The sequence below is a fragment of the Protomyctophum parallelum genome, assembly GCF_964188405.1.
Source record: "Protomyctophum parallelum genome assembly, chromosome: 21".
In the NCBI taxonomy this organism is placed as follows: Eukaryota; Metazoa; Chordata; class Actinopteri; order Myctophiformes; family Myctophidae; genus Protomyctophum; species Protomyctophum parallelum.
This window is the reverse complement of record NC_139713.1, coordinates 13,676,028-13,691,816: the sequence shown is the minus strand read 5'-3', so window position 1 is coordinate 13,691,816 and position 15,789 is coordinate 13,676,028. Positions and strand designations below refer to the sequence as shown.

The window sequence follows — 15,789 nt, the reverse complement described above, 5'->3', positions numbered from 1 at the left end:
ATAAGAGACCTAGTGCAACAGAATTGGAGAGTCAAGGGTATTCTGCAACAGAACTTGTGTCAGTGGGACAGATAAAAGATTTGAGTCAAGGGTTATGAAATAGATCAACACTTCATCGACGACTAAACAGTCAACCTCCTGTAACAAAACGTACAGTACAATAACCCAGCACGTACAGAACAAACTGACTGGCCTCAATCGGTGTGGCATTGTAATTATTTTTTTGTAGTTTTACGTGACTGAATCATCCCATGTACCTTATTGAATGAAAATGTTAGCTTATGCCTTATATACAGTGTTTTGCAGACAATGTGTCGGGGACACATTTGACGGGTATATCTTTTTAACCCATTCTGGTCGGGAAACCCTTTTGGTGTTTTAAGCATTATGGTATACAAAAATAGCAGATCTACAAGCTCATAGCGCTACGAGCTTGTAGGTCTGCTATTTTTGAAAAATTGCAAGAATGTGGCAAATCTTTGAATATATATTCTTTCACAGTGAACATTTTTAACTCAAATCTTTGCTTCTGGGGGGGGGGGGGGGGGGGTCCCTGGAACAACATATTTTCAGATAGGTGTTCCTGGCCAAATACAGATAATTCTGGGGGTCCTTGACATGAAATAGTTTGAGAACCACTGACATAGAAACATGAGGTTTTTCAGAAATCTATCAGGATTTTGAAGACATGTGTAGAATCGCCCTCAGGTCGAAATTGTTTTATAAGCATATGGTTTCAAGAGATTGTCAAAAATAATAAAAAAGAAAGAACAAATAATAAACCCCCTTGAGGTGGACTGCACCCAGAAATCTGGTGTGTGTGTGTGTGTGTGTGTGTGTGTGTGTGTGTGTGTGTGTGTGTGTGTGTGTGTGTGTGTGTGTGTGTGTGTGTGTGTGTGTGTGTGTGTGTGTGTGTGTGTGTGTGTGTGTGTGTGTGTGTGTGTGTGTGTGTGTGTGTGTGTGTGTGTGTGTTGGAAGGGAGGGGAATGGTCACCTTAACAGTCCCTATTGAGCTGCATGCCAAGGGTCACTATAGGCCTTTTGTGCTGGTCCACAGTTGAAGGAAAGGCAGCCATTGGTCAGAATATGAAGACGTGTGTGTGTGTGTGTGTGTGTGTTGTGTGTGTGTGTGTGTGTGCGTGTGTGCCCCGAATACAGACCCCATTCGGGGGGAAATCAAAAAGCCATCAGACTTGATTGTGGGGGGAGGTCATGTTGCTCAACAGGAGAGGTAGTATTGATATCGCAAGGGCTGCTGTTGACAAGACATACAATTAGTAATATTAGTTTTTGTATTGAGTTGTATACTTGAAATGTATAGGCCTACTGTAATTCTGCAAACTGTTAATAAATAAAAATGGGCTGAAAAACAATTATCATAGAGCATAAGAGCAATGTTAGAAATCATGATGACAAGTGTCTATAGTTGCCAGGCATTATAATAACACTGTCAAACGATGACATTTGTACACTTGAGAGAGATGAGATGAGATGAGATGAGATATACTTTATTAATCCCCAAGGGGAAATTGAAGTGTTACAACAGCATAAAGTGCATGAAAGCTAAAACTATACTGGACAGACAGAAAACACAAAAACAGACATTTCAAGGTTTTAGAAGTTGTCCACTCACTATAGAAGAGGTGGTGGCGGGAACAGAGAGTACCGGGTACTATTATTACAAAAAGGGAGGATTATACTGGATCAAATTGTATTATTAAATATGCAGTATAACCATACAGAATAGTTGAATGTCCTGCATCTAGAAATGGAGTGGTGTTTAAAGTTGATGTCCTGGTTTTATAACAATTGTCATGACGTTTTGTTTGGAAACTGTCACAACAATCTGTCGGTAAATAAGCAGGTGTTCTCAAGTCTTGAGAGTGTAAAATGAAACCGTTTAATTTTACACTCTGAGAGAGAGAGTTCAATATTATTATTAGTGTGTGTGTGTGTGTGTGTGTGTGTGTGTGTGTGTGTGTGTGTGTGTGTGCATCTGAGAGAGAGAATGAGTCAGTATGTGAGTGAGACTGGCTGCAGGTTTTAAACCCATTTAGGGCGGTATAACCCCTTTTGGTGTTTAAAACATTATGTTATAATTTAGCTAGTGAAAAATAGCAGATCTACAAGCTCATTGAAAAATCGTAAGAATGCATCACAAATCTTTGAATATATATATAAATATATTCTTTCAGAGCAAACGTTTTTTTTTTTTTTCTATTTCGACGTCAGGCCTAAATGGGTTAATCCGCAGTAGGCTATGTTTGTATATGCTGCACCTGTATCCAACCTAATATACAGTATAGGCCTTCCTTTTATGTTGTTAATCCCTCTATACTTGAGCCAAACTGTCTCCGAAGTCTAAGCAAGAAAATGCATCTTTCACGTCTTCAACAACTGAGATCTGAGACGGCGTGCATTTCAACTAAATTCCTGGAACCCCCCACCCCCCCCATCCATCTCCTACTACTGTACCAGGCTATTCAGGACCTTCCCCCTAAGCCCCCCCACCTCCCCCCTCTGGACTCCCCAAGTACCTTAGCTTGTGGTCAACGTGTCCCTTTCTCTCTCCCTCGGAGAAACCCAGTGGAATAATCTCACTGCTTGTGTTTTGCATGACAATTCACCCCCATCCCCAAGTCCATGGTGTCCAGGACAATGACAGCTATAGTTGTGGGTTTTGATGTCTTCTGAAGAAGGAAAAAAGCCATTGATGGGGGGGGGGGCCCATGGACCCCTCTTTTTTTTTAAAGACGTCCTGAACTGATCCCATACCTATAAATGGAACCAGAAAAGAGATCACATAAAGTAAATAAATACGCCTTTGTAAATCCTATACGTTTTCTGAGAAAACGTTGACATTTTTATTCAAAAATATGTATTTTTAGTTTTTTTTTGGGGGGGGGGGGGGGGGGTCCACAGCCAAATATGAATTTATATCATTTTTTTCCCCAGGTCTAAATGGGTTCATTCGATTCAATTTAAATTAAAAGTGGCTTGATATTGATACAGGGAAACTTGTACATTTGTGTTGTCAAAGCAAGTGTTAAATATATATTTTAGTAATATACAGAGCAGTGTAACAGTTCAACTTTGCACTCATATGGTATACAAAACTACAATAAAAAACAAGAATACACATTGGCTAATGGCTATGATTGTCAGTCTTTAAATCATTACCATCCAGATAATAATAACTGTAATGATTCTATAAGTTTGTTGGTGTCATGTGTAACCATAGGCTGTATTTGTCATGTCTCTGATATGGCAAGTCTTTTTCCTTTGTCTCGTCAGACTTATATTATTCTCAGAGCGTTTAATAAACTTCATAACTTGTAGTGTTTATACTGCCTGGTGTCATCATAGTCGTCCGTCCACGCACACAGGGCTTAAAGCCTTTTTTTTTTGCAAATCTGCACTGATCTCATTAAATGACCCCTATGAGATCCTCAGGACTGAAATCAGTCCCCAGGACTGAGAACTTCAAGCCCTGCGCACAGCAGCTTTACACCCTTAATCAGAGGACTTATTCTTATAGGACCCGGCAAATCCAAGGGGCTATATTAAATTCACAAAAAAAAAGGTTTGACTTTCAGGAACATGGGCAAGATACGATTTATGTCAGTCTACTTTCCAACAAGTTTACAATGATCCATGATAGGCCTACTGTGTAGACAAATTACCCCCCGGCCCCCACACACAAACACACACTGATCTAATGTGGATCTATTTTGAAGCCCATTGACAAGAAGAAGTCCTTCATTGAACCATCTCTAGATTCTAGAGTGAAACCGCGCACTGGCTGGCTGGCTGCCCCAGCTATAGCTATAGCAAGTGTTTGCTTCGAGAACAGGGGGCGGGTGGGTGTTGGTTGGGGTGTGGGCGGAATCAAAGCGTTGAGACGTATTGTTCGAGGCTGAAAGGGAGCTAATGGTCGACCATCGCTACTTGGGCTCTGAAATCCGCGGGGTGTCCAGCGGGGAGGGGGACAAGTCTCACAATGGCACCCCCCCCCCCCCCTCTCCCTCCCCCGCAGTGTGTCTTCCTGCCGCAATCTGTAGGGGCAACGACTCTCACACTGGGGGGTGGGGGGAGCAGGCAGCATCTGTACTATAGCTAGGCCTATGATCGGTACGAGAGCCATTACTATCTATCTATCAAGGGGGAATGGCATGGGGTTTATTTATTGCCTGCATGCTGGTGGCGGTTTAAATACATTTCCTCTACGTTCGTTGTTATTTAAGTGGTTTGTGGTACTTCTAAATAAAAAAAACAGCCGACTTTTTTCAGTTAAAAAAAACAACGATGAAGACAGCCCTTTTAGCTGGTGATCAGACTGAAGGGGGGGGGGAGTAATAAAACAATTAGATTGTTTTTCTGATTGACTGACTGACTGACTGATTGACGTTTTTATTGAGAAAAGTGCATATGAACGTAGCCAACCTAGGTCAAAACACAATAAAGGACCACTGTGATTTGATTTGAACACACTTTTTTTCAACTCAGCCTATTAAGGCTGCATATCAACAGCTGTGCTCATCAGCCATAATAACTTACAGTCTTGACACATTGCCTTTTTCTTTCCCCCCCAAACTACTGACACCAATATGAAAACAGTCCTTTATCTGTTCACACAACCTCCCACTGGTAAACACCACCTAATGACTTATGTTATGACACTCTGTCTGACATCAACATTACATGGCCCAGCCCCATGCGGTTATTTGTACATGATAGATTGTCGAAGTAAATTAAATGTGTTAATGTGTACTTTTGTAGGCTATAGGCTACTCATTTGCCTGCCTATGTGAATGAAATATGTCACTGCATGTGGCTGCAACACACACACACACACACACACACACACACACACACACACACACACAAACACACACACACACACACACACACACACACACACACACACACACACACACACACACACACACACACACACACACACACACACACACACACACACACACACACACACACACATACATATATATAGAGACCTACTGTATGTGCACACACACACACGCAGATAGACATAGTTAGTTATAGTTACTTTATTGACACAAATGTATAAAACATTGGGTGCAAACAATAATAAAAAAACCCACGAATCAAAAACTTTAAAAAGGTACAATACATTAAAATATACAATACACAATACAGAATCTTTTTTGCTTTAATTGTAGGCTATATACATTTGCCTCTTTTGTTGCGTTTTATGTGGCTAATGGAAGTGTTTAGTAATGGAAATGGCTTTAGTAGCCTACTCAGAAATGTTAATGTCAAAGATATTTTCTCAGCTGAAGGGTGAATAATTTAAACAAACTGCGCATGCCGATTAATTCATGTGTGAGGCGAGCTGTTTATGTACAGAAGCAGTCATGTCTGCTTAGCAATGTAAATAACCTACTATATTCGCTGGGGACAATGTGGTATTAGGCTAATTAATAAGTGTATATGGGTGATGATTTTTTGTTGCATTGCAACAATTGTGAAGAAAATGTAGTGCAGTCAGTGCCAGTGAAACTGCTTCAGGGGGAATTGAAAACACGCCTACTACTATTGCCAAGTATCAAGGTCATTCACAACTTCACCTTCAGCTGTGCGTAATTGTCTCTGGTGACCAATGGGCGAAGAGATGACCCAAACGCCACCTCTTGGTTAAGGAAACATGCTTGTGGAGCCAATGGTGCATATGAGTGTTTGAGAGCTTGAAGAAGGTGTCTGTGCTGTGCTGGAACTGGAAAGCCACTCCAAAGAAGATTGTTGGTGGACATAATAATTTGGCAACAAGTGGCTTACATTTGCTGAACTTATCAACACGGAGAGACCTTGGCAAATCATTTGAGGAGGAGCGAGCACCATTATTTTGGACACTTTTTTTTTAACCTTTTTATGTGACTACTTTTTATTTGGGGGTGCAATGTTTGGTGGATAAACGGGCTTATTAACTCCATTCGACGCTAGTTTTTCCCCAAACATTTACGGAGGCCCCGCCAGCCATACAACTCGATTCTAGTGTTGTTAAAAATATGTCTGAGAGATCTAACAGCCCGATTATAGATTGTAACAGCCGACCGTATGACTTCAGCCGGGGGGTCAATCCGTACGCCCATCATCAGGTCGGTTTGGGCCCGGAAGGCGTAATGAGTGCCGCCGGAGTCGGACCCATCCAACTTCCCCACCACGGCATCCTACAGCAGGACTCGAGTGCTGCCGCCGCGAGTCTCTTTTTCAACAAAACGGCCTACAACGTGGGCATGGCGACGACGGCGGCGCAAGCCTTCTTCCCGTTCCCACCGGTCGGCGCCGCCGGCGATTACCGGGCGCACGATCTGCAGGCTGGAGGAGACTATGGCCACCCCAAGCACTGGTACCCTTTCGCCGCGCCGGCGGACCAGGCCGTGTACACGGGGCAGGTGGCCGGCGGCGTGACAGCCGCCAGCCAGCCCGCGAACATCAGCCCCCCCATCGCCGAGACCAGGGAGCAGATCAAGCCCGAGATAAAGACCGAGAAGGAGGACGCCGGCGACGAGTACTCCTCGGAGGTCAAGATCCAGCAGTATCCAACGACGTCGCCACAGGCCGCGGCCGCCATGGCGCACCACGCCGGGGTCTACTACTCGACGGCGTGGAATCCGTCCTTTTGGCCGGGCCTGGCCCACATCGCCACGCCGCCCACCGTCGCGAATAACAACAACCACCCCAACAGCAACCCGTCCGTTGCGTCTTCGTCCGCGTCCTCGCCGTCTCTTTCCCCGTCGCCTCCCAGTAACGGGGTGCCGGGGAACGTGTTCTTCAGCGGCAGCGCGAGTCACCCCGTGTCCGCGCCGCAGGCGCAGAACCCCGGCGGGTCCACAAGGAGCAGCGGGTCGTCCAGTGGCGCGTGCAGCGATTCCGAGGAGGAGGTTAGAAACAAAATCTTATTTTTTATTAAAACGTGTGTTCCGCGCCTGTGTGCGGTGGACTATTTTATTTAGTTTATATATCTGAATGTAAATGTCTTGCATATAAGCTACGCTTACAAGTTACAATCTCTCTTTTGTATTGTAGGTCTGTAGTTTGTATTCGCTTTTCATTAAATGTCTGTTAATTCTTCCTATAGGAAAATCTTTCCACGGAGGAACTAGAGCAGTTTGCCAAGGATTTGAAACATAAACGTATCACCTTAGGGTTCACCCAAGCTGATGTTGGCCTTGCCCTGGGTAACCTTTATGGTAAGTTTATTTTTTAAATAATATTTCTACATTGTTGTAATGCTTTTTCGTTGGAAAGTGGTGTGGGTCTACACGTTATTGCCAGTCAATTTATTTGTGGGCATATAGTCTATTTAATGCAGGTGCAAACGTCCTTATACAGCAATGGTAGTGAAATGGACCCAAAGTAGCATAAGTGACCACCCAACCCCTATACATTTCTCTAAATCTTTCCAAAACGCCACCCAGATCCATACATTGTTAGGTCTAATGCACCACCATAAACACACAATGCTAGTATAGGCCTACCCTAATGGTTGTCTTAATACCAGGCACACATATACACCCACAAGTAACGCACACACTCTACCGTTATGTCTCAAAGAACAGACATGTACGTCTGAAGGACACAGTTTCCACATTAATTCGTTTTCACAGTGCAACCTCACCAGACATGTATATTTATATTTATACTGGTCTATGAGCGGTGAACATGTCTGATGCATTTAGGAGCTACAGCCCACTTAGAGCTGGCCTGTATGTCTGATGGTACCACTTGGGAACAAATGGATTGAAAAGTACAGGACCCAAAACTAACCACACAGAAGTTTCTAACTCTTATAGTAGTTTAAGCCAGCAATATATATGTGTGTGTATATATATATTTTTTAATGTGTATATATATTTTTCCCTTTTGTGTGCAGGTAAGATGTTCAGTCAGACCACCATCTGTCGTTTCGAGGCTCTCCAGCTGAGCTTCAAGAACATGTGCAAGCTGAAGCCTCTTCTCCAGAGATGGCTAAACGAAGCGGAGACCTCTGACAACCCACAGGATGTAAGTCTGCCCATTGCGTGAACGCCACACTCACTTTTTAGCCATATACGAGACATTTTACTGTATAGTATTAGCATCGGCCTGTTATTTTCTTTTCAAGTCTCCCACTATCATGTTGACTGAGGTCCCCAGGGGTCCATACTTGGTCCCCCTCCATTTTTCCGCTCTGCACCAAATTTTGCCTACTGTAGTGTGTGTGCATAATGTCAGAAGCCTGTCAGATTCAACACATAACACTGTCACTCTTTTTTCTCTTTATGTCTAGATGTACAAGGTTCAGCGAGTATTTGTTGACACCAGGAAGAGGAAGAGACGGACCAGCTTAGAGGGCACTGTGCGTTCTGCTCTGGAGTCCTATTTTATCAAGTGTCCCAAGCCTAACACGGGCGAGATTACACATATTGCTGATGACCTGGGCCTGGAGAGAGATGTAAGACGACACTCCTCACAGTTGACATATATCATTCTGTAGTATTTGACTTGTGTTGTTTTTGGCAGCAAATTTAGATTTTGGTTTTAGTCAGTCTCTTGAATAGTTCTCACTTAGTTTTAGTCACATTTTAGTCACCTGGAATGTTTTGGTGTTGGTCTAGTTATAGTCGACTAAATGTCAAGATTTTATTCTACTAAATCTGCAGTTTATTTAGTCTAAAATGTATTTTGTCGGGCCTTGATGCCATCGTAATAACTTTACACATGCTGAAAATAGCCGATCTACAAGCTCACAATATTTTCAGCATGCAACCAATTGTAAAATGACTCGTGTCTTTTACTTATACTGGATCTCTTGTCCACTAGTCCCTTCCTAACATTTTAGTCTAGTTTTTATTTGTTGACAATTGTCAGTATATTTAGTCTTAGTTTTAGTCATCATAGCTTTGTTTTTATTTAGTTTCCATTTAGTTTTCGTCAGTGGAAAAAGGAGGTCGACGAAGATTTTTCGTCTTAGTTTTAGTCACCTGGTGTTAGTCTAGTTTTAGTCTACTAAATCTACAGTTTATTTAGTCTAAAATGTATTTTGTCGGGCCTTGATGCCATCGTAATAACTTTACACGTGCTGAAAATAGCCGATCTACAAGCTCAAAAGGTAGTCGGCGAACATTTTTCGTCTTGGTTTTAGTCTACGAAATCAAACTGACTTTGTATACATACATTTTTGCAGGTCGTACGTGTTTGGTTCTGCAACCGCCGGCAGAAGGGCAAGCGCCTGGCGCTGCCCATGGACGAGGAGTCCGAGGACCACTACTACGAGCAGAGTCCTCCTCAGATGAACATTATGCCCGGCCCGCACTCTCCTCTCCCCGGGCAGCTCCAAGGCTACGCCACGGCCGGCTACCCCGGAGCCCATCCGACCGTGTACATGCCCGCTCTCCACCACCGGCCGTCGGACGTCTTCAAGCAGGCCCTGGGCCACCCCGGGCTGGTCGGTCACCTGACTGGATAAATATTTATGCTGTTTGTATTCACTCACACAACCCAAGTCATCCGACGGTGGGTTGAGCATCCCTCGCTCGGACACGGTGCTGGATGTTATGTTTCCCCCCCCCCTTTTTTTTTTTTAAAGATGGGGATCATTCAAAGACTATTTCATAGCCCCCCCCCCCTTTTTTATTTTCGGACTTGGTGCACGTTATTTTCTTTTTAAAGATGGGGATCATTCAAAGACTATTTTATAGCCCCCCCCCCCCTTTTAACACTTTCTGAATCGGTTACGTATGCCTTTTGCCAAAGAATCTTGGGTTCTGCGGGCATACGCGTACCATATAAAAGACTTGTTCTTTGCAAGAGGGCCAAATGCACATCCATCTTACTTGGCCAAACCACCAGAGAACGGTTCAACCAATCGGCAACACATTAAAACACACACTAAAAGGGAACTATCGATTTTTAAGCATGCTTGTAACGCTATCGAAGCGCGAGCATGTCGACATTGTAACTGTTCGTTCAGTACGAGGACTTGCTCCATGTTCAACTCTACTGTCCCAACACCAGAAGACTGCCATATGTAAATTATTTCAGGGTTTGACCATTACGTAATGCTTTTGCACAAAGTAGCTTTATACGATTTTTTTTTATTTTTTTTACTTTTACATTTTTGTATGCCCAAAATATCGCTGCTGTTCCTCTTATCTATGCAGAGCTGCAAGTTTTTTTTTTTTTTTTTTTTGATTGTTTACATCATTGGAAAGGCTTTTCATGGCCATGTTGAGATTATAGTTTAAAATATTGAGATTGTGTCTCTGTCGCTGAAATGAAATGTTCCGAAAAGATAAATGAATGGAAAATCTGTTTTGCACAAAGACTGAAGCACATGAAATGGGTCGCAGAATGGCTGATTGCGGCTTTGAGTAAAACAAGCGGGTGGCATGGCATCTGATGTATCTAACTTGAGCTAATGTTACCTGCTGCCTAGCCTTTTCAATAAAAAATATATTTTCCATTGACATTGCTTGGTTTATACCGTATACTAAACCCAACTACGCTGTTACAGATCCAAATTTGTTTTTAAATTTTAATCCTAGCGAACATGGAAGTTGGTTCACCACAACCTGTGACAGTAGGTTGGGGTTGATACTTAACCCATTTAGGCCTGACCTCAAAATGTAAGTTTTCTGGAGTTGCAAGTGTGGTTAGGGGCTTTAGAAATCACAATTGCACCATTTCCCTTATTGCTGACAATGCAACTAGAAATGATTCATATCTCATTATGCTTTGGTTACTTTACTAGCTGTTTGCAGAAAAAAAAGCACGGGCAAGTACAGGAATTAAACCTATAGTAAGAAAGCACTATGGCTTGTTTCCAGTTCTATGTACTCAATTAATCAGTACGCAGTGGTGTCTAGTGCAGCCCGGTGACAGATTTTCTACGGCCCTCGGCTTCATACCTGAATTGTATTATTACCCCAACAATTTTTACATTGAAGTTTTATTTTTGTATTAACCTGCCCAGCTTTCCCAGGGTATAATTTGGCAGATTCCTTGTTCCTTGTATCATTCTGAAGGGGTAAAAAAAAAAAGGCTATTTTATTTAATGTTTTACCTTGGACGTCTAGCTACATTTGGTAATGTGAAATAAGGCAGTTATTTTTGTGTTTTGTTCACAGCACACCCAACCAAAAAAAAGTTGATATTAAATATTGATGGTTACATAAAATTGTTTAAATGCATATGTATGGGACTTGGTTATAGTCCGAAGGTACATGTCAGTTGAGACGTAGTTGGCCCCTGGGTGTTTTGATATTTTCTAAAATGGCCCCCGTCCCCATGGGGAAAAAGTTGACACTAAACTGAACTAAAGCGGTTCTCATTCCTGATGCCTGTGTTCTCTCAACCTCTTGGAACAGGGTTTCTAAGGTGGGGGAACGTGTACCCCTAGTGGCACATGGATGTAATACAGGTATGTGAGGTGAAAGATGAAAAAAAAATATTTTACCATATTTAAACTATGATAAAACAAAAACTAAAGGTTTATATAAACTTCACCAGCAACTCTTGTTTTGAGCAATACTTTACTGTTATACAGTAGGCCTTACTGTTTTATTTAATATGAAGATATTGACATACAATGGCCACTCATTTAAAATCTTTCACTCCAGTTATTTGTAGTGTAAGGTTACACACAAAAGGTGGCTCAAGTCATGATACATAGCCGTGGCTTTCTCTTGCCGTTTTCAAAGCAAAATATAGTCATGTTCTGGCCCTCACTTATCAACCGTGCGTACGCCAAAATATGGGTGCACGCCGAAATTACCGACATTTTCGGCATTTACCATTTCCGCCAAAGCTTGAAATTGAACTTGAGTAGGACAAAAAGTCACGTCTGGTCGGGAGCTGTCGTATGCTTTGTCCTCGGCTGTTTTTCTGTCGTACACAAGCGGAGCAGCATTGTCTGAACTGCTGACACGCTGTCACAGGCATTTAAACGTATGTTTTCACTCCTAAAATGTTAATATAAAACGATATGTGTATATACATGTTAAAAAAAAGAAAAAGAGAGATTTCCAACTTTACAAGTATTTAAAATTGCGCAATTAAAAACATAACATTAAGCTTAATTAAACAGTGCCTTTTACTGACCTTGTTATGCGAGCGCACTTGTGATATGATTTGGGAGCGCATGCGGTGATGCGGCATCACTGTGATATTATAAAAAAGGCATAAATGGACTGCATGCCTTTATTTCCAAGTGACAATGACAAGCATACAGCTTGCCTATTTGCAATTGTAGCAGGCTATAGGCATAAGGGGCTTAATCATTCACCATTTAAATAAGTGCTTTGACAGTTCAGATAAAAGCAAGATCATTTTCGGGTGTCGGGAGGACGCGACCGCGGCGTGCGTCGCCAACACATACCAGCACACATGCAAGCGGCAAGCCTTCATCCATATGTTTATGATTCGTGAATCGTTCATCAATGATCAAATCACTATCTCTCATGCAGGCATCACTCACCCACAGCAGTGCGCAGTCTCACGCCTTCGCCGTGCACTGCGCACGAATATGTAAAATTAATATAGGCCAGCCTACAAACGTATTCCATTCATGGCCGATGCGATGTCGATGTGTCATGTAGGTGCGTGCGTGCGTGGACAAGACAGCAAGGCAAGCGAGGTGAGAGGGAAACAGACAAGGCCTACAACTTTATTTAATTCATGCAGGTGTTCGTTCTTTATTTATTTAACATAACAACACACCAGTTAGTTGGGCTTGCAAGTTGCGTGTGCGTGCGTGTGTGCGTCTGTGTGTGTGTGTGTGTGTGTGTGTGTGTGTGTGTGTGTGAGAGAGGGGGGTTAAATTAAGGAAGGATCAGCTGTTTGCGATCACTTTATAAATGCCGTGGCGACGTGGGTGTACTACGAAACCCACACTCGAATTTGGGGCAGATTTTACACTCAATTGATAAATGAGGGCCTATGTATTTTCTTACCCATTAACCCAGGCCTCGAGGTCCGTGTAAACCTTCCTTTTCGGTAACGCGTCGTACTGAGAGCAGATTCTGCACAGCCTCTCTCTCCAGTCGGTGTAAAGCTTCACCTTCCAGTTTTGTTTCCAGGCAAAATAGTCGGCGTAGGCGCCTTTCTTGTCACCACCAGCTGCCAGCCGTTTCAGATGATTGCCCAGGTCCTCTATGGACGCGAACCCGTCGACGTGGACGAAGGAGCCCGGCGGCGCCACGGCCCCGTAGTCCTCGGGCGACGCTCCGAGGACCACGGGCACGGCGCCTCCCTGGTACGCGTTCCTCCACAGCTTCTCGGTGATGTAGTCCCTGGAGAGCGAGTTCTCGAAGGCCAGGTAGAAATAGCAGCGAGAGATGGTGGGCAGGAGGGCCCGGGAAGACAGCTGCTGCCCCTTCCACCCCCCGTACACGCGCACGGGAACCACGGCGCTCAGCTCTCGGTAGACCTGGCTTCTCCTGTGGCGGGGACGATAGTTCCTGACCACCCAGCACACCACGTCGCTTTTATTCACAGCGGCGGCTCCCCGTTCCTCACCGCCGCTGGGCTCCGTCGTCGAGACCAAGCGCTCCCCGTAAGGGATGCTGACATCGGCGTCTCTCCTGTAGGACACGGTCAGGTTGAAGGCGCCGGCGTAAGGGCGCAGGTCCCCGTTGTTCTCGGGGGCCTCCAGGGACATCCAGGCCCACCGCTGGCCGCGAGGCCGTGGCAGCTCGCGGGGCAGCCGCTGGCGTCTCTCCTGCAGCTCCCGGTTGTGGAAGACCACCACGTCGGCCGTCGGGTACAGGGAGCGCTGGTCCACCAGGCGACAGCGCGGGACGCCATAGCGGTCCCAGCACACGTCACCCGATAGGTTGTATGGGGTGCCGAAAGGCCAGTGCCACAGCAGGACAGTCACGGTGGTGGTGATGACGCCATGATTCGTGGAGGTCAAGGTCAAGGCCTGGAATCCCCACTGCCATCCGACAGCGAAGATGACAGAAGAGGTCAAAAGAACACAGAGAAAGGGATGTCTCCTCATTGAAGTGATTATTTTCACCTTATAGTGTCAACATGAGCCCTGTGTGTGTGAGAGAGAGAGATTTTGCCCTTATTTATCACATTTAGAGTTAAAAACATTCATATATATTCAAAGATTTGAGCCAAATGTGTGCGATTTTTCAAAAATAGCAGACCTACACAAGCTCGTAGTGCGCCACCAGCTTGTAGATCTGCTATTTTTCAATAGCTAAATTATAACAATGTTTAAAACACCAAAAGGGGTTCCTGCCCAAAATGGGCAAAAAACATGTTTTAACATACATTTATAGCCTAATGATATTTTGTGCATACTATAATAATTATAGTACACATGAAATCAACTGTTATAGTTGAATTGATTCCCCCGACAAGTTTCACAGATACAAGATATTCTGGAACCTGAGCATGTGTATGTGTACGCATCACCAGATAGCACAAACACTCGTCTTCTTCATAAATGTCCGTTTAATAAAGAATAAAAGTGTGAAACTGTAAATAGGCTACAGAAAAAAGAAGCATATCAAAAACTTATCTGACAAACATGAAATGTACTAAGACAGCAATGCAAATACAGTGTACACAGATTCCTTTATCTGGCATCAATAAACTGCAAAAGTTTTACTATAAATAAACTTGCATGAATTGTCTCTTTACAAAGTTAAACATTCCAAAGTACTCACAAACAAAGCTTCTGTGAGGTCCAAACACAGTCAGTGTGAGTGTAGAATGAAGAGCAATCCCTTTTCCCTCTCTAAACAGACAAGGAGTGGTTTACAACACATGCAGTTGATTAATACTAAAGGTGCAGCTAATGCACTCTTCATTGACCTGACCTGAGGCCATGACATCAAAGGCAGAAATAAGGTTACGTCTTGATTGACCTGAGGTCATGATGACCTCTAATGAAGTTACATTCCCTTGTCAGCCTGTAGAAGGCCCTAAAACATGGCAAATAAAAGCATGTAACATAACACAAGACAAAAAGTAACGACAATCAAGACGACTCTTCGAGGGGCCTCAAACACTGTGACTGTTACGGCAGGCATTCGGAAAACAGGATGTGGTCAAAGATGTATGTATGGCGTTGTGCAAAGGATACAAGTCGGACTGTATATGTATGTTTAGTCATAATATTGTAAATCGCTGCTGTACTGAACGTATATGCTATACAATGTACATAGAATGAATGAATGAATGAATGAATGAATGAATGGATGGATGGATGAATGAATTAATTCATAGTTTATTTCGATCTTTCAGAGGGGAGACATTACACAAAAACAGTTTACTTTTTCTTTTTAGGTGATGGAAAAGGCATAGGCAGAAGCTTAAAGCTTATTAGTGCCTATCCTTATCTCAATGTATTCCAAAATACTATTGAAGATATGCATAACAATCAACCCCCCAACTCTGGAATGAACTCCCTAACCATCTCAGAGTTGCTCCCTCTCTCTCCTCCCCTTTTAAAAACTCACTCAAAACCCACCTCTTCAGGATATAGCTTTACCCAAGGCTGAGGCCTCGTTTATCCTTTTATCTTTGTCTCCACCAGGCCGAAGGCCTAGGGGGAGAGTATGTTTTGCACTCCGTCCGTCCGTCCGTCCGTGTGTCTGTGTGTGTGTCCGTCCGTCCGTGTGTCCTTGAGCAGCTAATCTCGGCCACCGTTAACCCGGTCGATGCCAAATTTTGCACACACACTCCCTGGATGCCAACGATGAACCTCTGCCCCAAACTTTCCAGAACGGCCTGTTATAGCGCCACCAAGAG

The 15,789-nt window shown here is 43.7% G+C and overlaps 2 protein-coding genes across 2 annotated transcripts; one reads left to right on the top strand and one right to left on the bottom strand.

Moving 5' to 3' along the window:
• Positions 1–6,047: 6,047 nt before the first annotated feature.
• On the top strand, positions 6,048–9,490 carry pou5f3 (POU domain, class 5, transcription factor 3; the record flags this gene model as incomplete). The annotated part of the gene is made up of 5 exons (XM_083793505.1): positions 6,048–6,923; positions 7,121–7,232; positions 7,916–8,046; positions 8,312–8,476; positions 9,209–9,490. 5 exons carry the CDS (start codon positions 6,048–6,050, stop codon positions 9,488–9,490), a joined length of 1,566 nt encoding a protein of 521 aa, XP_083649631.1.
• A 3,480-nt stretch (positions 9,491–12,970) lies between these two features.
• On the bottom strand, positions 12,971–14,023 carry fut7 (fucosyltransferase 7 (alpha (1,3) fucosyltransferase); the record flags this gene model as incomplete). The annotated part of the gene is made up of 1 exon (XM_083793245.1): positions 12,971–14,023. One exon carries the CDS (start codon positions 14,021–14,023, stop codon positions 12,971–12,973), a length of 1,053 nt encoding a protein of 350 aa, XP_083649371.1.
• Between the last annotated feature and the right edge of the window lie 1,766 nt (positions 14,024–15,789).